This window comes from Phyllopteryx taeniolatus, chromosome 9 (genome assembly GCF_024500385.1).
Source record: "Phyllopteryx taeniolatus isolate TA_2022b chromosome 9, UOR_Ptae_1.2, whole genome shotgun sequence".
In the NCBI taxonomy this organism is placed as follows: Eukaryota; Metazoa; Chordata; class Actinopteri; order Syngnathiformes; family Syngnathidae; genus Phyllopteryx; species Phyllopteryx taeniolatus.
The window spans coordinates 27568271-27583447 of NC_084510.1; the positions used below are offsets into that span (position 1 = coordinate 27568271).

The window sequence follows — 15177 nt, forward strand, 5'->3', positions numbered from 1 at the left end:
AAAGACACTCCAGTCTGTGCAGTCTAAACAGCTTTGAAGTGCCATCTTTGCTTCATTGGTCCACTTTTTCAATGTTTTCAATTTATACACATAAATTAGCTTTGCTTTACTCCCCCATACAGCACTCATATCTGTGTCATTGTTCTATATATATAATGACTTTCTTTCCTAATCTTGTTTACAGTTAGTGCGTTGTCTTTTGTAGTCTTCTTTTCTCACTCCCCTTTAGAAACCTTGTTCTGTTCGACTGATCGACTCTGATTCTCAGTAAATATCCATTATAATACTAAGAAACCACAGCGGCTGCTTAAAAACTCATAGTAAAACTCGTCCTGCATAAAAGGGATACGGAACCTCCATTCGAACAGCCCAACAGGACAAAAAAATAATAATTTGTCTGGAGCTGCATGAGTATTGCTGGCACTTGGGAGCTGCAGTTCATTTGGGAACATTAATTCAAACACATTTTGAAGCAGGACAAAATCCCCTCCGTTTAAAATTGGATGAGAACTTCCTTTCTGAGGAAGATGGTGATGGAGTTCTGAGGAATCTGATGGTGAATGTGAAATTGGGGGACTGCCCAAGTGTGTCACTTGACCTGAAGCCAAACGAGCACCCGCTTGTCAGTTTAGGCATACTCCGGCTCGAACATCCACCAATTCATTGATGTCATCATGGAAGAGCGGAAGAGACTTCCAATAACGACCTGTGCAGCTCTGAGGAATTCATGCCCAAGATGATTAAGGCACTGCTCGATAACAATAAAACATTGACAGTTTGACTGGCTACAGTATGCTCACTGTGATTTTTACTGCCTTGGGTTTCCATCTGTTTGGACAGTTTAGCCAATTAAAGTCCATTGTGAGGGTGAAAGGGGGAAAAAAATATTTCAATGATTAAAGACTTTTGGGCTCTCTTTGTTCACAGGAGACTACTCATCCGATCAGACTAGAAAGCCGTTATCTTGCATTTTGTCATCTTAAAAACAATATATACAGGTAGAAATATAGATGTGGAATATGCTTTGATGAAATGATGGACTTAGATTTTTCGTGTAAAATGCCCAATAACAATTACCTGTGTTGTATTTTTTTAAAATTGATTGGGCTTAAGTGTCCTCTTTCTCCCGCAGCAATCGTTGATTTGTCATTTTCTGATTTATTTCAGGGCACCAATGAAATTCTGAGAATGTACATCGCTCTTACTGGAATGCAATATGCTGGCAATATTCTCACAGGGAAAATAAAGTAAGTGGAAAAGTGACAATTGATCCTGCTTTCATTTGATGCAGTGTTGTTGTTTTTTAAAAAGCAATGTGTTTTAGTCTGCAGTTAAATACACTTAATTTGGAAGAGAGAAGGTTCACGTTTTTTTTTTTTTTTTTTTTACAATAGTACTGAAACGACATCTCTCTGTGTTGTCTAGAAATGCATAACATATTGACAGATGTTTCTATTTGGTTACCTTACCAAGCTAAACTTTATTGCCAAAATAAAGGCTCACCTGCCTTGACTCACATATGAGTTTAAGTGACATCCCATTCCTAATCCATCGGCTTCAAGATGACGTTGGTCCTCCCTTTGAAGCTCTAACAGCTTCAACTCTGCTGGGAAGGCTGCCACAAGGTTTAGGAGTGCGTTTTGGGGAATTTTTGACCATTCTTCTTGAAGCGCATTTGTGAGGTCACACACTCATGTTGTACGAGAAGGCCTGGCTCTCAGTGTCCGTTGAGGTCAGGACTTTGTGCAGGCCAGTCAAGTTCCTTCACACCAGACACTGTCATCAATGTGTTTATGGTCCTTGCTTTGTGCACTGGTGCACAGCAATGTTAGAAATGGAAGAACTGTTCCCACAAAGTTGGGAGCATGGACTTGTCCAAAATATGGGCTCCTGAGTTCCAGTGAAAGGACGCCTTCAGCACTACCAAGAGCTTTTGGACAAATCATTGCTCCCAACTTTGTGGGAACAGTTTGGGGATGGCCCCTTCCTGTTCCAACATGACTGTGGAGCAATGCACAAAGCAAGGTCTATAATGACTTGGATGAGAGAGTCTGGTGAAGATGAACTTGACTGGTCTGCACAGGGTCCTAACACCAACCTGATAGAACACCTTTGGGATGAATTAGATTGCAGACTGAGACTGATGCGCTTCTGAAAAAAGTTCCCACACACTACTTAACCTTTTGGAAAGCCTTTTCAGAAGAGTTAAATCTGTTGTTGCTGTAAAAGATGGACCAATGTCATATTCTGGAGATGTCACTTCAGATCATGAGAGTCAAGGCCGGTGAGCGATTACTTTTGTCAATCTAGTGCAGGGGTGGCCAACTAGTCAGAGACTAAGAGCCACTTTTTTTTCTGTGTTACTGCAAAGAGCCACATCATACACATGGGTACACATGAACATCATCTTTTAATCATCATTGCTTCTTTCACATCTATGCCACGGGTTCTGTCTTTTAATGGCACAATATCAAGGAGTTCTTCTTTAATCATACATTCATTTGACACAGACCGTGCAAATATTGCCAACTGAGGCTTGTCTTGTATGTCACAACTCTCATCCAATGCCACACTAAAATACTCACATGCTTGAAGGTCAGAGTGCAACTGTGATTCAACAGCTGTATTAATATCCGATATTCTGCGTTTAACAATGTGGCGGGACAGTTGAACGTCTGATACGCTCCGTTTTAGTTTGTCGTCTCCAGGAGCCAAGATTTCAAAGGCGTCAATGAGGCATTTTTTAATGAAGTCCCCTTCGTTGTATGGCTTTTTAGCCCGTGCTATGTTCCAAGCCAGCTGATATGATGCAAGTCAAGTTACGGTCTCTGAGTGTTTTGTAATTTTTTTGAAAAACTGCACCTGCTTTTCTGCCTTGCTTTTCAAAGCGACCAACTTGTTCTTGCGATGTTCAGTCCCTTTTGGAAATTCCTGTTCGATGTTAGGGTGGAGTGAGCTGAAGTGACGCTGAAGATTTGAAGCTTTGAAATGCGCTAATGCTGCGTGACATATAAGGCAGATCGGCTTGCCATTACGTTTAACAAAAAAATATAAACTCTCCCACTCTGGCAAAAACGTCCTGTGTTCTTCTTCATATTTTCGTTTGGCTGTGCTTTTTTTCCCTGCCATTTCAAGAGGTAACTTGACGGAAATTGTTTACAACAGGCAGGAGCAGCGATTCTCTCGTCGCTCGTTTGACGTCACTCAAACAGGCTTACATGGTCAGTGTGCCATCTAGCTGTAGGGGGAGTGAATGACAGCGCGAGCCAAGCATTTTTGACGCATGTCATGTGACAGCTCCTGAAGAGCCGCATGAAACTAGTTAAAGAGCCGCATGAGGCTCGCGAGCCGCGGGTTGGCCAGGCCAGATCTAGTGTATTTGGCTATGTCAAAATCAGAATGCACGATTATAGCCAAAATAATAATCACGGTTATTTTGCTCAATATTGTAATCATGATTATTAATCACAATTATTCCTCATGTTAGGGACAAATATTTTTTATTGCACTACTTTTTAACAAACAATTTGCATAGATCATTTTACACATGAGATTGTGTGAGTCCCGGGATGCACGTCATGGAAACAATGAGTCCTAGCCCTGGAACAATGAGTCCCTGCAAGTTATCATCACGGAATACAGATAGAGTAATCCTCCTACGTCACGGTTCTTGCTTCGCAGTCCCGCTATCTTGCAGATTTGTATTTATGCATAGATCATTTTACACAGACTGTGTGAGTCCCACGATGCACATGTCCTGGAAACAATCAGTCCCAGCTCTGGAACAATGTGTCCCTGCAATTTATCGTCACGGAATACACATACAGTAATCCTTCACTACGTCACGGTTCTTGCTTCGCAGTCCCGCTATGTTGCAGATTTGTATTACATTTGTTACTCTATCTTTTAAACTCTATCACTATAGGACTGTCATGATAGCAATTTTTTTAGAGCACTATTTTTTCCCAGAAACCTTCACAATAAACTATAGTATCATTGTTGTTGTTTTATGCCACTGATATAATGATATTAGAGCATAAAAAAGAATTGTACACGTTACAAATTCTGCCCTGGTAATGAAACATGAGCACAACTGTGTAATGTCCTCTCATTTTCTAAATAAAAGTAGGGCTGCATTTCACAATAAGAGCAAATAAATAAAAAGAGAAAGTTATACGCGTTCAAAAATAGTGTATGTGTGTGTGTATATATATATGTGTATATATATGTGTGTGTATATGTGTGTATATGTATATATGTGTGTGTGTGTGTGTGATATGTGTGTGTGTCTGTACAGTCCAATAACAGAACACCACTCAGGTGTGATCGTGGCAGGGGGAGGTTATTCCTCCCAATCATGCCCTTCCAGGTCTCACTGTCATTGCCCACGTTAACATTGAAGTCCCCCAGCAGAACAGTCGCCAGTGGGAGCGCTCTCTAGCACCCCCTCCAAGGACTCCAAAAAGGTTGGGTACTCCGAACTGCTGTTTGGAGCATCGGCACAAACAACAGTCAGGACCCGTCCCCCCACCCGAAGGAGGAGGGAGGCTACCCTCTCGTCCACCGGGGTGAACCTCAATGTACAGGCGGCGAGCCAGGGGGCAATTAGTATACCCACACCTGTTCGGTGCCTCTCATCGTGGGCAAGTCCAGAGTGGAAGAGAGTCCAACCCCTCTCAAGAGGACTGATACCAGAACCCAAGCCGTGTGTGGAGGCATACGAGAATCGGGCCTTTGCTGGCTTTGATCACAAAGGAGGGAAAATACTCAAATTTGGTCTGATGGTTGATTTTACTCTCTGACTGAAGTCTTTTTGTTCTGTTTCCAGGGAGATGAAGAAAGGAAATATCGGTCTGGCTTTCGAAATGATTGGCAAAAAATTGAAGAACTCCTTTGGAAGTGTAACAAACAGTGCCCTTTCGGGAAAGAACGGAGTTGTTCATCCAAGCTTAGCTGTAGGAGCTTTTCCATAATAATCAAAATTGTATGCACGTGTTTTTGTTTTTTACTTCATGTAGTTTCTTGTTACAGGAAAGTGCACAGAAGTTTGAACAGAATGTTCATCTTTTTGGATCAACTGTGGAGAGCCTGTTGTACAGATATGGAAAGGTAACATTTAACTTTTTTATTCTGCAAAAGGCATTACGGTTCGTTTGTTGATAAATGTTCAGACATTGTGCCTTTTGGTAAAGACAAATGTTGTACATACAGAAACATCTTCAGAGTACTCCCTGAAATAATTTAAAATGTAAAAATTTCAATTAAAAAACGGTGTGCATGCGTGTGTGTTAACTTAACATTTTTAACCACAACCCAATTCTAAAAAGAAAACCACACCAAACGTTATAAATGTTATGAGAAAAATGTTGAGAAATGGGCAACAAAAGGCTATAAAAGTACTTGTAAAATGGTAAAAATAAACAGCTGTGTGAACATTAGGAAACAGGTAAAATGGTAACAGGTATTTAAAAAAAAAAACAACAGCAAAATCTTTCACAAGTAGAAATGAGCAGAGTTTAACCAATCAGCAGAAATCTATGGCTATCAGAATCATAATAATCTTTATTTGCCAAGTATGTAAACAAAGACAAGTGTTGGATCTATCTCACCCAACACCTATAAAAATAGACACAAAAGGAATGAAGACGCTGGTTTCTTTTGCTCATGCTCTAAACAATCTCTCCCGTCGCTCCTGTATTTATTTGAAATAGGGAGGTTTCTGAGTTACAAGACATAACGTACTAAGCTACAAGACACAACACACTAAGGGGAGGGTTTCAAGGTGAAGACATGAGACCAACACCGGCCACGTCCTTGGTGAAGGCGCCCTTCCATCGGATGATTCCTGCTGAGTCATCTTCTTGAAGGCGAGACATCTTCCTTTCTCAAAGTCGTCCATTATACTAATGCAAGCTAAGCAAATAAATGATAACTTCTACAATATATTTAACAACAAGAAATTTGTCTCCGGTAGTTGTAGCCACTCGACAACAGACAGCCATTTTGACAAAAAATATTTTGAGACATAAAAACCCACTACGACTAGTCACTGAGCAATGAAAGGTTATCGGTAATGCTGATACAATGCCAATTGTGCAAATGATACTGTCTTCTAGCAATTTAGAGCAGTTTGAAATGGCTAATAGAGCAACAATTTGGTACAGTGACAATTGTGCAAATGGGGCAGAGTCTTCAAGAAATGTAAGCAGTTTAAAGTGACTAGTGCAATAATCTGGGACAATGTCGATTGTGCACATGCTGCAGATACTACTCAGTCGATTGTGCAATTGGTGCAGAGGCTACTCAGGCATATGATTGGCCAGTATTGGTCAACAACAGATATGCGAATCGTGCAGCGTGGCGAGAATCCGACATTGAGTGCATGAGTACTGTATAATTGGCCTGACAGAAATGTGACAACAAACTCAAGACAAAAAAAAAATGGCTGCATGTTGCAATGGAATTGTAAGTTAACTGTTTAAGAAGTTAATGGCAAGAGGGAATAAGCTGTTGGAATGTCTGCTAGTTCTAGTTTGCATTGATCGGTAGCGCCTACCTGAGGGAAGGAATTGGAAGAGCTGGTGACCAGGATGTGAAGGGTCCAAGAGGATTTTGCATGCTCTTGTCTTAGTTCTGCCAGCATGCAAGTCCTCAAGGTGGGCTAGGGGGGTACCGACAATCTTTTCAGCAGTTTTGATTGTCCGTTGCAGTCGGAGTTTGTCCTTATTTGTAGCAGCACCAATCCAGACTGTGATGGAAGAACACATGCTGTGTAGAACTGCCTCAACAGTTCCTGTGGCAGGCCATGCTTCCTCGGAAGCTGCAGGAAGTACATCATCTGTTGGACCTTTTTGAGGATCGAGTTAATGTTGGTCTTCCACTTCAGGTCCTGAGAGACTGTCATTCACAGGAACTTGAAGGTCTCAACGGTTGACACACAGGGGGAGCTGTGACAAAGGATGCCTCCTGAAGTCCACAATCATCTCTTCAGTCTTGAGCGTGTTCAGCTTCAGGTTGTCTTGGCCACACCAAACCTCCACCTGCTCCACTTCCTGTGGATATGCAGACTGGTCACCGTCTTTGATGCAGCTGATGACTGTAGTGTTGTCTGTAAACTTCAAGTTTGACAGCTGGGTACAGTCGATCGTGTAGAGAGAGAAGAGCAGCGGAGAAGGACACATCCCTGCGCCCCGGTGCTGATGGTGCATGTGGATGAGGTGGTGTCCCCCGGCCTCACCTGATGTGTCTTGCCCGTCAGGAAGCTGTAAATGCACTGACAGTTGCCAGGCAAGACGTTAAATTGGAGAAGTTTGGAGGGGAGGAGTTCGAGGATGATGGTGTTGAACGCACAGCTGAAGTGCACAAACACGATCCTCACGTAGGTCCCCGTGCCGTCAAGGTGTTCTAGAATGAAGTGCAGTCCCATGTTGACTGGGTTATGCACAGACCTGTTTGTTCAGTAGGCAAACTGCAGGGGGTCCAGGAGGGGTCCTGTCACGAGGCGTTCAAAAAACTTCATGACCACAGATGTCAGGGCGACAGCCCTGTAGTCATTTAGACACGAGATTGCAGGTTTCTTGGGGACTGGGATGATGGTGCAGCCTTTGAAACAGGATTGTGCTTCACACAGTTCCAGTGTTAAACATCTGTGTGAAGACTAAAGCGAGCTGGTCTGCACAGACTTTGAGGAAGGATGGGGATACAAGGTCTGGGCCTGCCGCTTTGTTGATCTTTTGTTGTTTGAACATACGTCTCACATTCTATTCATGGATGGTCAACGCAGAAGGGGGAGTCATAGGTGTGATGGTGGTCAGGGTGGGTGTGGAGTATGAAAGTGTCCTTTTCAAATCTGCAGTAGAAGGTGTTCAATTCGTCAGCCAGTCCTGTCACGAGGCGTTCAAAAAACTTCATGACCACAGATGTCAGGGCGACAGCCCTGTAGTCATTCAGACACGAGATTGCAGGTTTCTTGGGGACTGGGATGATGGTGCAGCCTTTGAAACAGGATTGTGCTTCACAGAAGGATGGGGATACAAGGTCTGGGCCTGCCGGTTTGTTGATCTTTTGTTGTTTGAACATACGTCTCACATTCTATTCATGGATGGTCAACGCAGAAGGGGGAGTCATAGGTGTGATGGTGGTCAGGGTGGGTGTGGAGTATGAAAGTGTCCTTTTCAAATCTGCAGTAGAAGGTGTTCAATTCGTCAGCCAGTCCTTTATAGTTCTCCGGTTGGTGGGTTGATCGCTTGTAGTTGGCTAGCAATTGTAATCCACGCCAGACTGACTTAGAGTTGTTGGCAGTAAACTGGTTTTCTAGCTTTTCTGCATAATTTCTCTTTGCGACGTTAATTTCTTTTGTCAGCTGATTTTTTTTGCCCGATTGTACAGGGCTCTGTCCCCACTTTGATAGGCGTCCTCTTTTGCCTGGCAAAATTGTTTGGCAGTGAACCACGGCTTGTTGTTATTGAATGTGCGAACTATCTTTGTTGGTACACACACATCTTCACAGAAACTGATATAGAATGTGACTCTGTCCATATATTCATCCAGGCTGCCAGTTGAAATTTAAAAAACTGCGGGGGGCGTAGGGTCCCTGTGGCCTCCTCCTGGTGGCTGGTTTTCGGGGCACCTCGGTGGGGCCAGTGGAACACCCTGGATCTCTCTGTGTGGGAGGTTTCCCGTCCACCGGGCTGCTCCTGGGTGGACTCCTAGGCCCGACCCCGCCACACGATTGGCTGGGGTGGGGTCCTCAGCCCCCGCGGTGCAGGCACAGCAATTACAGAACAATTCTGACGGTTATTGTGCATGCCAAACGGCGTAAATTCACCTGCATGTGTCTGCAGATGCACACCCCTGGGACGTATTCGCTGGGTGTGGGGCCACTCACTCATTGCGACAAATAACTTATAACTATCGAATGTCTTGGGTATACCCTGACTTACACTTTGGTCCTACAGAGGTGTATAATTTACATAGCCACTGCCGCCACCACTTCAGTTGTACAGCCGTGTCCACGACTTCTGTCCTGCATGCTTCCCCCCTGCCGAGTCCTGTCCTTCCTTCACAGGGTGTAGCACTCTTGACCCATACAACGCTCGAATCCAATGTGTCATTGTACATGTTATATAATGATTTACTTTCCTCATCTTGTTTACAGCTAGTGCTTTGTCTTTTGTTGTCATCTTTTCCTCTATTATTTAGTTACCTTTTCACTCTTGCTCCTTTGTTTTTTCTGTCACTCCCCTTTAAAAACTTTGTTCTGTTCCACTGAACGACTGGAATTCTCAATAAATATCCATCACAATATAAAGAAACCACAGTGGCATCTTAAAAAGTCCACTGTGACACAGTAAAACTGTTCCGGCATAAAAGGGATACAGATCTTCCTTTCTGCTTGACTTAGCAGCCGAACAGGACAGAAAAAAAAGGTCCACTTCTTCAGTGTTTTCACCATAAACGTTTTCCTGCGTTGACCATCCACAAACAGGAGGTGAGACGCATCTTCAGACTACAAAAGATCAACAAAGCAGCAGGCCCAGACCTTGTTTCCCCATCCTGCCTCAAAGTCTGCGCCAGCTCACTGCAGTCTTCACACAGATCTCTGGAACTGTGTGAGCTACCATCATGTTTCAAACTCTCCACCATCATCTCAGTCTCCAAGCAACCTGCAATCTCGGGTCTGAATGACTTCAGGCATCTGTGGTCATGAAGTCCTTTGAACGCCTCATGTTGGACATGAGCGTCACGGACCACCTCAAGAGCGTCACAGAACCCCTCCTGCACCCCCTACAGTTTGCCTACCAAGCAAACAGGCCTGGGGATAACCCAGTCAACATGGGACTGCACTTCATTCTAGAACACCTCGACGGCACGCGAGTATCGTGTTTGTGGACTTCAGCTGTGCGTTCAACATCATCCTCCTCGAACTCCTCCCTCCAAGATTTACAGCTTCCTGACAGGTAGGACACTGCAGGTGAGGCTGGGGGTCACCACCTCATCCACACGCACCATCAGCACCGGGGCGCCCAGGGGTTGGTCCTCTCTTCTCTCACTACACGAACGACTGCACCTCAACGCATCCAAGTGTAGTCACTTTAAACTGCTTAAATTTCTTGAAGACTGCACCATTTGCACAATTGTCACTGTACTAGATTGTTGCTCTATTAGCCATTTCAAACACACAGTCATCGGCTCTCATCAAAGACCGTGATGAGTCTGCGCATCAACAGGAAGTGGAGTGAAGTGGTGCGGCCAACATAACCTGGAGCTTAACACCAGGTTATGTCAAGACTAGAGATGATAGTGGACTTCAGGAGGCATCCTTCGCCGCAGCTGCCCCTCATGCTGTCCAACTGCCCTGTGTCAACCGTCGAGACCTTCAAGTTCCTGGGAATTACAGTCTCTTAGGACCTGAGCTGGGAGATCAACATCAACTCAATTTTCAAAAAGGCCCAGCGGAGGATGTACTTCCTGCGGCTTCTGAGGAAGCACAGCCTGCCACAGGAGCTATTGAGGCAATTCTCCACAGCAGTCATCGAATCAGTCCGGTGTTCATCCATCACAGTCTGGTTTGGTTCTGCTACAAAAAAGGACAAACTCCGACTGCAACGGACAATCAAAACTGCTGAAAAGTTTCTCAGTAACCCCCTACCCACCCTACAGGACTTGCACCCTGCCAGAACTAAGACAAGAGCATGCAAAATCCTCTTGGACCCTCCACATCCTGGTCACCACCTCTTCCAGCTCCTTCCTCAGGTAGGCGCTATTGAACAATGCAAACTAAAACAAGCAGACATTCCAACAGCTTCTTTAACTTCTTAAGCATTTAACTGTACCATTTGCACAGTTGACATTGTCCCAGATTGTCGCACTACGAGTCACTTTAAACTTCATACATTTCTTGAAGTCTCTGCGCCATTTGCACAATGGTCACTGCAGCAGACTATTGTTCTATTAGTTATTTCAAACCACTCTAATAGCTAGAGGACTCGGCATCATTTTTGCACAATTGTACCACATTACTGGTAACCTTTTATTGCTCAGTGACTGTGTTTTTGTTTTTATGTCTCAAAACTATTCTGTCAATTGACTCTGTTTTCATACTACATCAGCTCCAGAGACAGAGAGAAATTCCTTGTGTGTTTTTGACATACTTGGCAAATAAAGATGATTCTGATGATTCTGAAGTGTGTGCCTCTATGTTGGTATTAAGTGAATTAAACCGTGATCAAGACAGTATGCATCATTTAGCGTCGTGTAGCAGTGGTCTCGAACAGGGGTGTCAAAACATACGGCCGCGGGCCAGAACTGGCCCGTCAGGGGGTCCAATCCGGCCCGCTGGCATTATTCTGCCCATCAAGCAAGTTTTAGTTCATTTATACATATGGACTCTTACTTTGAAACTCATGCTTTTATTTTGACACAAGCACCGGAGGACCCGAAGTGCTGTGAGTGGCGCAACATGACATGCACGAAGCTGAGAGAGAGAAAGATGGGGGGTGGCGGGGCACGCCTCCAATCCATATGCCGCAAGAGAGTGACACTTTGTGTGAAGCAATGCCTATATGTGTATCATATCATGTATTTTTTATTATGTAATTTCATGTGCAAATGTGTGCATGTGCAGTTAAAAATGAGTTTGTGAAGTTCATTGGCACATGGGTTTATTAAAGCCAGGATAAAAATGGTTGGGATATGTCAGAAAAAAAAATTATGTGAGTGACTCGCTGTCGTGACGACCCCCTGACAGGAAAAAGTTGAAAGTCACTTCTTTGGTGAAATGTAGGCTACAAGCTAATTTGAGGCATGCTAATAGTTGGAGAGTGGTTGTTAATTGTTTGTGCTGCCTAATGCTTACCTCATATACAGTAGATTCATTCTTTGTTTTTATGGCAAGCTACTGGGTGACTATTAAACAAGAAGCTAATTTAAGTTTCTATTGTGCACTTACTGTGGATATGTATGTCCTTCATAGAAACAGCTAATACATGAACTTTGTCTTTTTTTTTTTAGTTTCACTCTGTCAATCTGCCATTTACAAGGCAGGGGGATAACTGCACTTTCATTCTGAAAAATTCCCACTTTTGTTTGTAAGTTGTGATGAGTCACTTGAGCCTTTCAAGATTTCCAGATGGATGTGAAAATGTATGTAAATTTAAAAGGATTTCTAAACAAGTTAAAAGGTACATATAGTGTTTATAGATCTACTGTGATCTCTAAATTACATTTGTAAATCAAAACACTGATTCATAATGTTGAAATTGCACTAATTTTTGTTATGACGTTTGAGATTGCTCATATGACTTGAAACAAAATTTGCAACAAGATAATAATGTATTTCCCAAATGTAGCCATTATTACGTACACCCAAAAAATGTTAAATAAAATCGAATTGTTGTTATTTATTGTATATCAGGCCATGAATATTATATAATAATATATTTGTATTTATTTTTTTAAATGATATTTGCAGGGTGTGTGCAAAAAGAGTGGTGCCAACTCATTCATGATGTCAAAGGTGTTTTGTGACTTAAAAGTTTGGGAAAGACCAAACACAGCTACAGTGAAGGCTTGGTAAAGCATTGCAACATAAGAAGTTGAATTTGGCAATGTCCATAGGCTCCAGACTTTAGACAGTCATTGACTGCAAATTATGTTTATTTTTACAATTACGCAATTGAAAATGGTTTCTCTTCATAAAATGGTTATACAGTAATTCCTAAATTGCAAATGCGATAGTTTTGAGGAACCTCTGCCAGAGTTGAAAGTCTACATTAAAATCAAATCTTGATTGACCTTGATTTTATTTCTGTTGTGGTCCTATACCAAGGCAAAATCATGAAAACTGTTCAAAAGTTGTCCAAATACTTAGTGACTGTAAAAACAACTGCTGTGAATGTGTATGATCTTTTGTATTTGCAACAAAGTGAAAACATTCATGAAATATTGTCCTTTTTTTTGTCTTAGACAATCGTGGATGAACAGCTCATTCTGAAGAAAGTAGCAGATGTGCTTATCAACCTGTATGCGATGACAGCTGTCCTGTCTAGAAGTAGCCGTTCCATCAGACTCGGCCTGAGGAATCATGACCATGAGGTATGTGTGAATACTGTACACCAAAACTTGGAGAAGCAGACCAATCCATTGCACCATAGCAAGAGTTGATTGACATCTCATCAGTAATAAGAAAGAAACAAGACACAAAGGCAATGCAAAATAAAGAAGTTTACAATGGGATTGTTGCATAATTGTTTTTGACAAATGCTTATAATTTAAATAGCTCAACTTGTAAAGCATGTATGGTAGTCTTATTTTAAACAAAGCAGCTTTCTCATAGCTGGTCATTCTGAAAGTAAATCTCTGCACAGTATATAGTATAGACACCAATTACATGCATGTGACATGACCCATAGTCCAATTGTTTTTCTTGCAAAAGTGCTCCAAATGTGTCCTTTGGTGCATGTTTTTACACGGCAAACCTTACTTTTCTATGGGTGAAGCCACTACTGTATTGTCAAAAGTTTGAAAGGCTGCTAGAGAGACATTGAAGCATTTAATTGTGATTGTGTGTGCATGTATATGTACAGCAACATAATACATATTTTGCTGTGTGCCCCAAATTGTGGATTTTGTCTCATCTTTTCCCTAGGTGTTGCTCACAAATACCTTCTGCAATGACGCTTACTTCAAGAACAATTACTGGATGACTCAGTTGCAAAAAAGTATGTGAATGCAACAAATATATCTTGTATAATTAATGTAGGCATGGGCCAGTATCAGACTCTTACTGTATGATAAACCTCAGCAAAAATATCACTGTTTCACAGTATTGCAATTACAGCTCAAAAATTTATTACTTGGAAATAGTTGGGTAGTTAACAACTTTTTAAAATTGAAAACATCTTTTTTATTTTTAAACAACATATACAATATTTGTTCAATTACGAAACATGTACCGCATGTTGAGTTCAAATAAATAAAATCAGAATAAATGTAGAACCTTAAAGGTAGGTAGCGTATGCAGTTTTCAAGCTGCTAGCAAGATTTGAATGTAGCCTCAAGTCAATCTCAACGCCCTTGTGTCTGTGCCCAAAAAAATTCCCCCAGCTCACTAACGCGTGTGCACGCCAAGGGTGCTATATTGCTAGCATGACTCAGTCGCTAAATATGAAATGTTACCGATTAACATTATTCTCAATTAAACATATGAGAGGTGATCAATTCACCTGACGACCCGATGTGAACCGTGACGTCGGTGGCCGTAGTTTCCCAAACAAGCCATGCAGCCGGTGTGGGAGTCGGGAGGATCCCACGATGGTGGAAGACTTAATGTTATGAATGTGATACATAAATGTAATTGTAGCACAACAGTAAAAGCAGGGGTGCAAATGGGATTTTGGAACTTTGAATCCGCAAAGGTTGAATCAACGCAACTGGACTGTTCTTGTTTGTTGAAAACATTTCACCTTTAATCCAAAAGGCTTCTTTCGTTCTAATTTTTAAGTGAGGAGCCCCTCTATTTACAGTATGCCTCAGGGATGTGTTCCCTGGGGGTGGTCAACTGTAAGGTGTTGTTGTTGCCCAATGTGGTTAAAGCCTAACCTAGTCGTCCTATCGACATCTGCTTCTAATCAAATTCAAAAACCTTTTGTCATTTATTATTGTCAAGTAACAGAGAACTAAATAAATATGTATGATTGTTATGTACAGTTGTGCTCATAAGTTTACAAACGCTGCAGAATTTGGGAATGATTTATTATTATTATTATTAGTTTAAATTCGACTGACTGAGCAAGGACCATCCTATTGTGTTTATGGTTGTGTTTTGTTTAATGATTGTGCATTTCTGAAATGCCTGAGTTTAATTTGAATACCATTAAAAATAAATACAATTAAATGTGTTATGCCTGAATGCAGCCCTATGGGGGGCACAAGTCAGTGCAAACTGTAGGCCGGTCCCAAGCCCGGATAAATGCAGAGGGTTGCGTCAGGAAGGGCACCGGCTTAAAACTTTGCCAAACAAATATGTGCGTTCATCCAAAGAATTCCATACCGGATCGGTCGTGGCCCGGGTTAACAACGTCCGCCACCGGCGGCGTCAACCTGCGGGGCACCGTTAGAAATTCAGCCACTGTGGGTCGAAGTCAAAGAAGAAGAAGAGGTGGAAAGCGGGTTCTT

General features: G+C 42.3%; 1 protein-coding gene across 5 annotated transcripts in view; it reads left to right on the plus strand.

The window, feature by feature from the left end:
- acad9 (acyl-CoA dehydrogenase family, member 9) overlaps positions 1–15177 on the plus strand; it is a 77633-nt gene that overhangs the window by 47620 nt on the left and 14836 nt on the right. For 4 of the 5 annotated variants that reach the window (XM_061784607.1, XM_061784608.1, XM_061784609.1 and 1 more), the window contains 5 exons: positions 1168–1247; positions 4829–4955; positions 5032–5109; positions 12967–13095; positions 13649–13721. In XM_061784607.1, coding sequence (XP_061640591.1) covers positions 1168–1247; positions 4829–4955; positions 5032–5109; positions 12967–13095; positions 13649–13721 — 487 coding nt within the window. Of the gene's footprint in view, positions 1–1167; positions 1248–4828; positions 4956–5031; positions 5110–5711; positions 5859–12966; positions 13096–13648; positions 13722–15177 lie in introns of those variants that run through there. The other variant, XM_061784610.1, reaches the window with a different exon arrangement.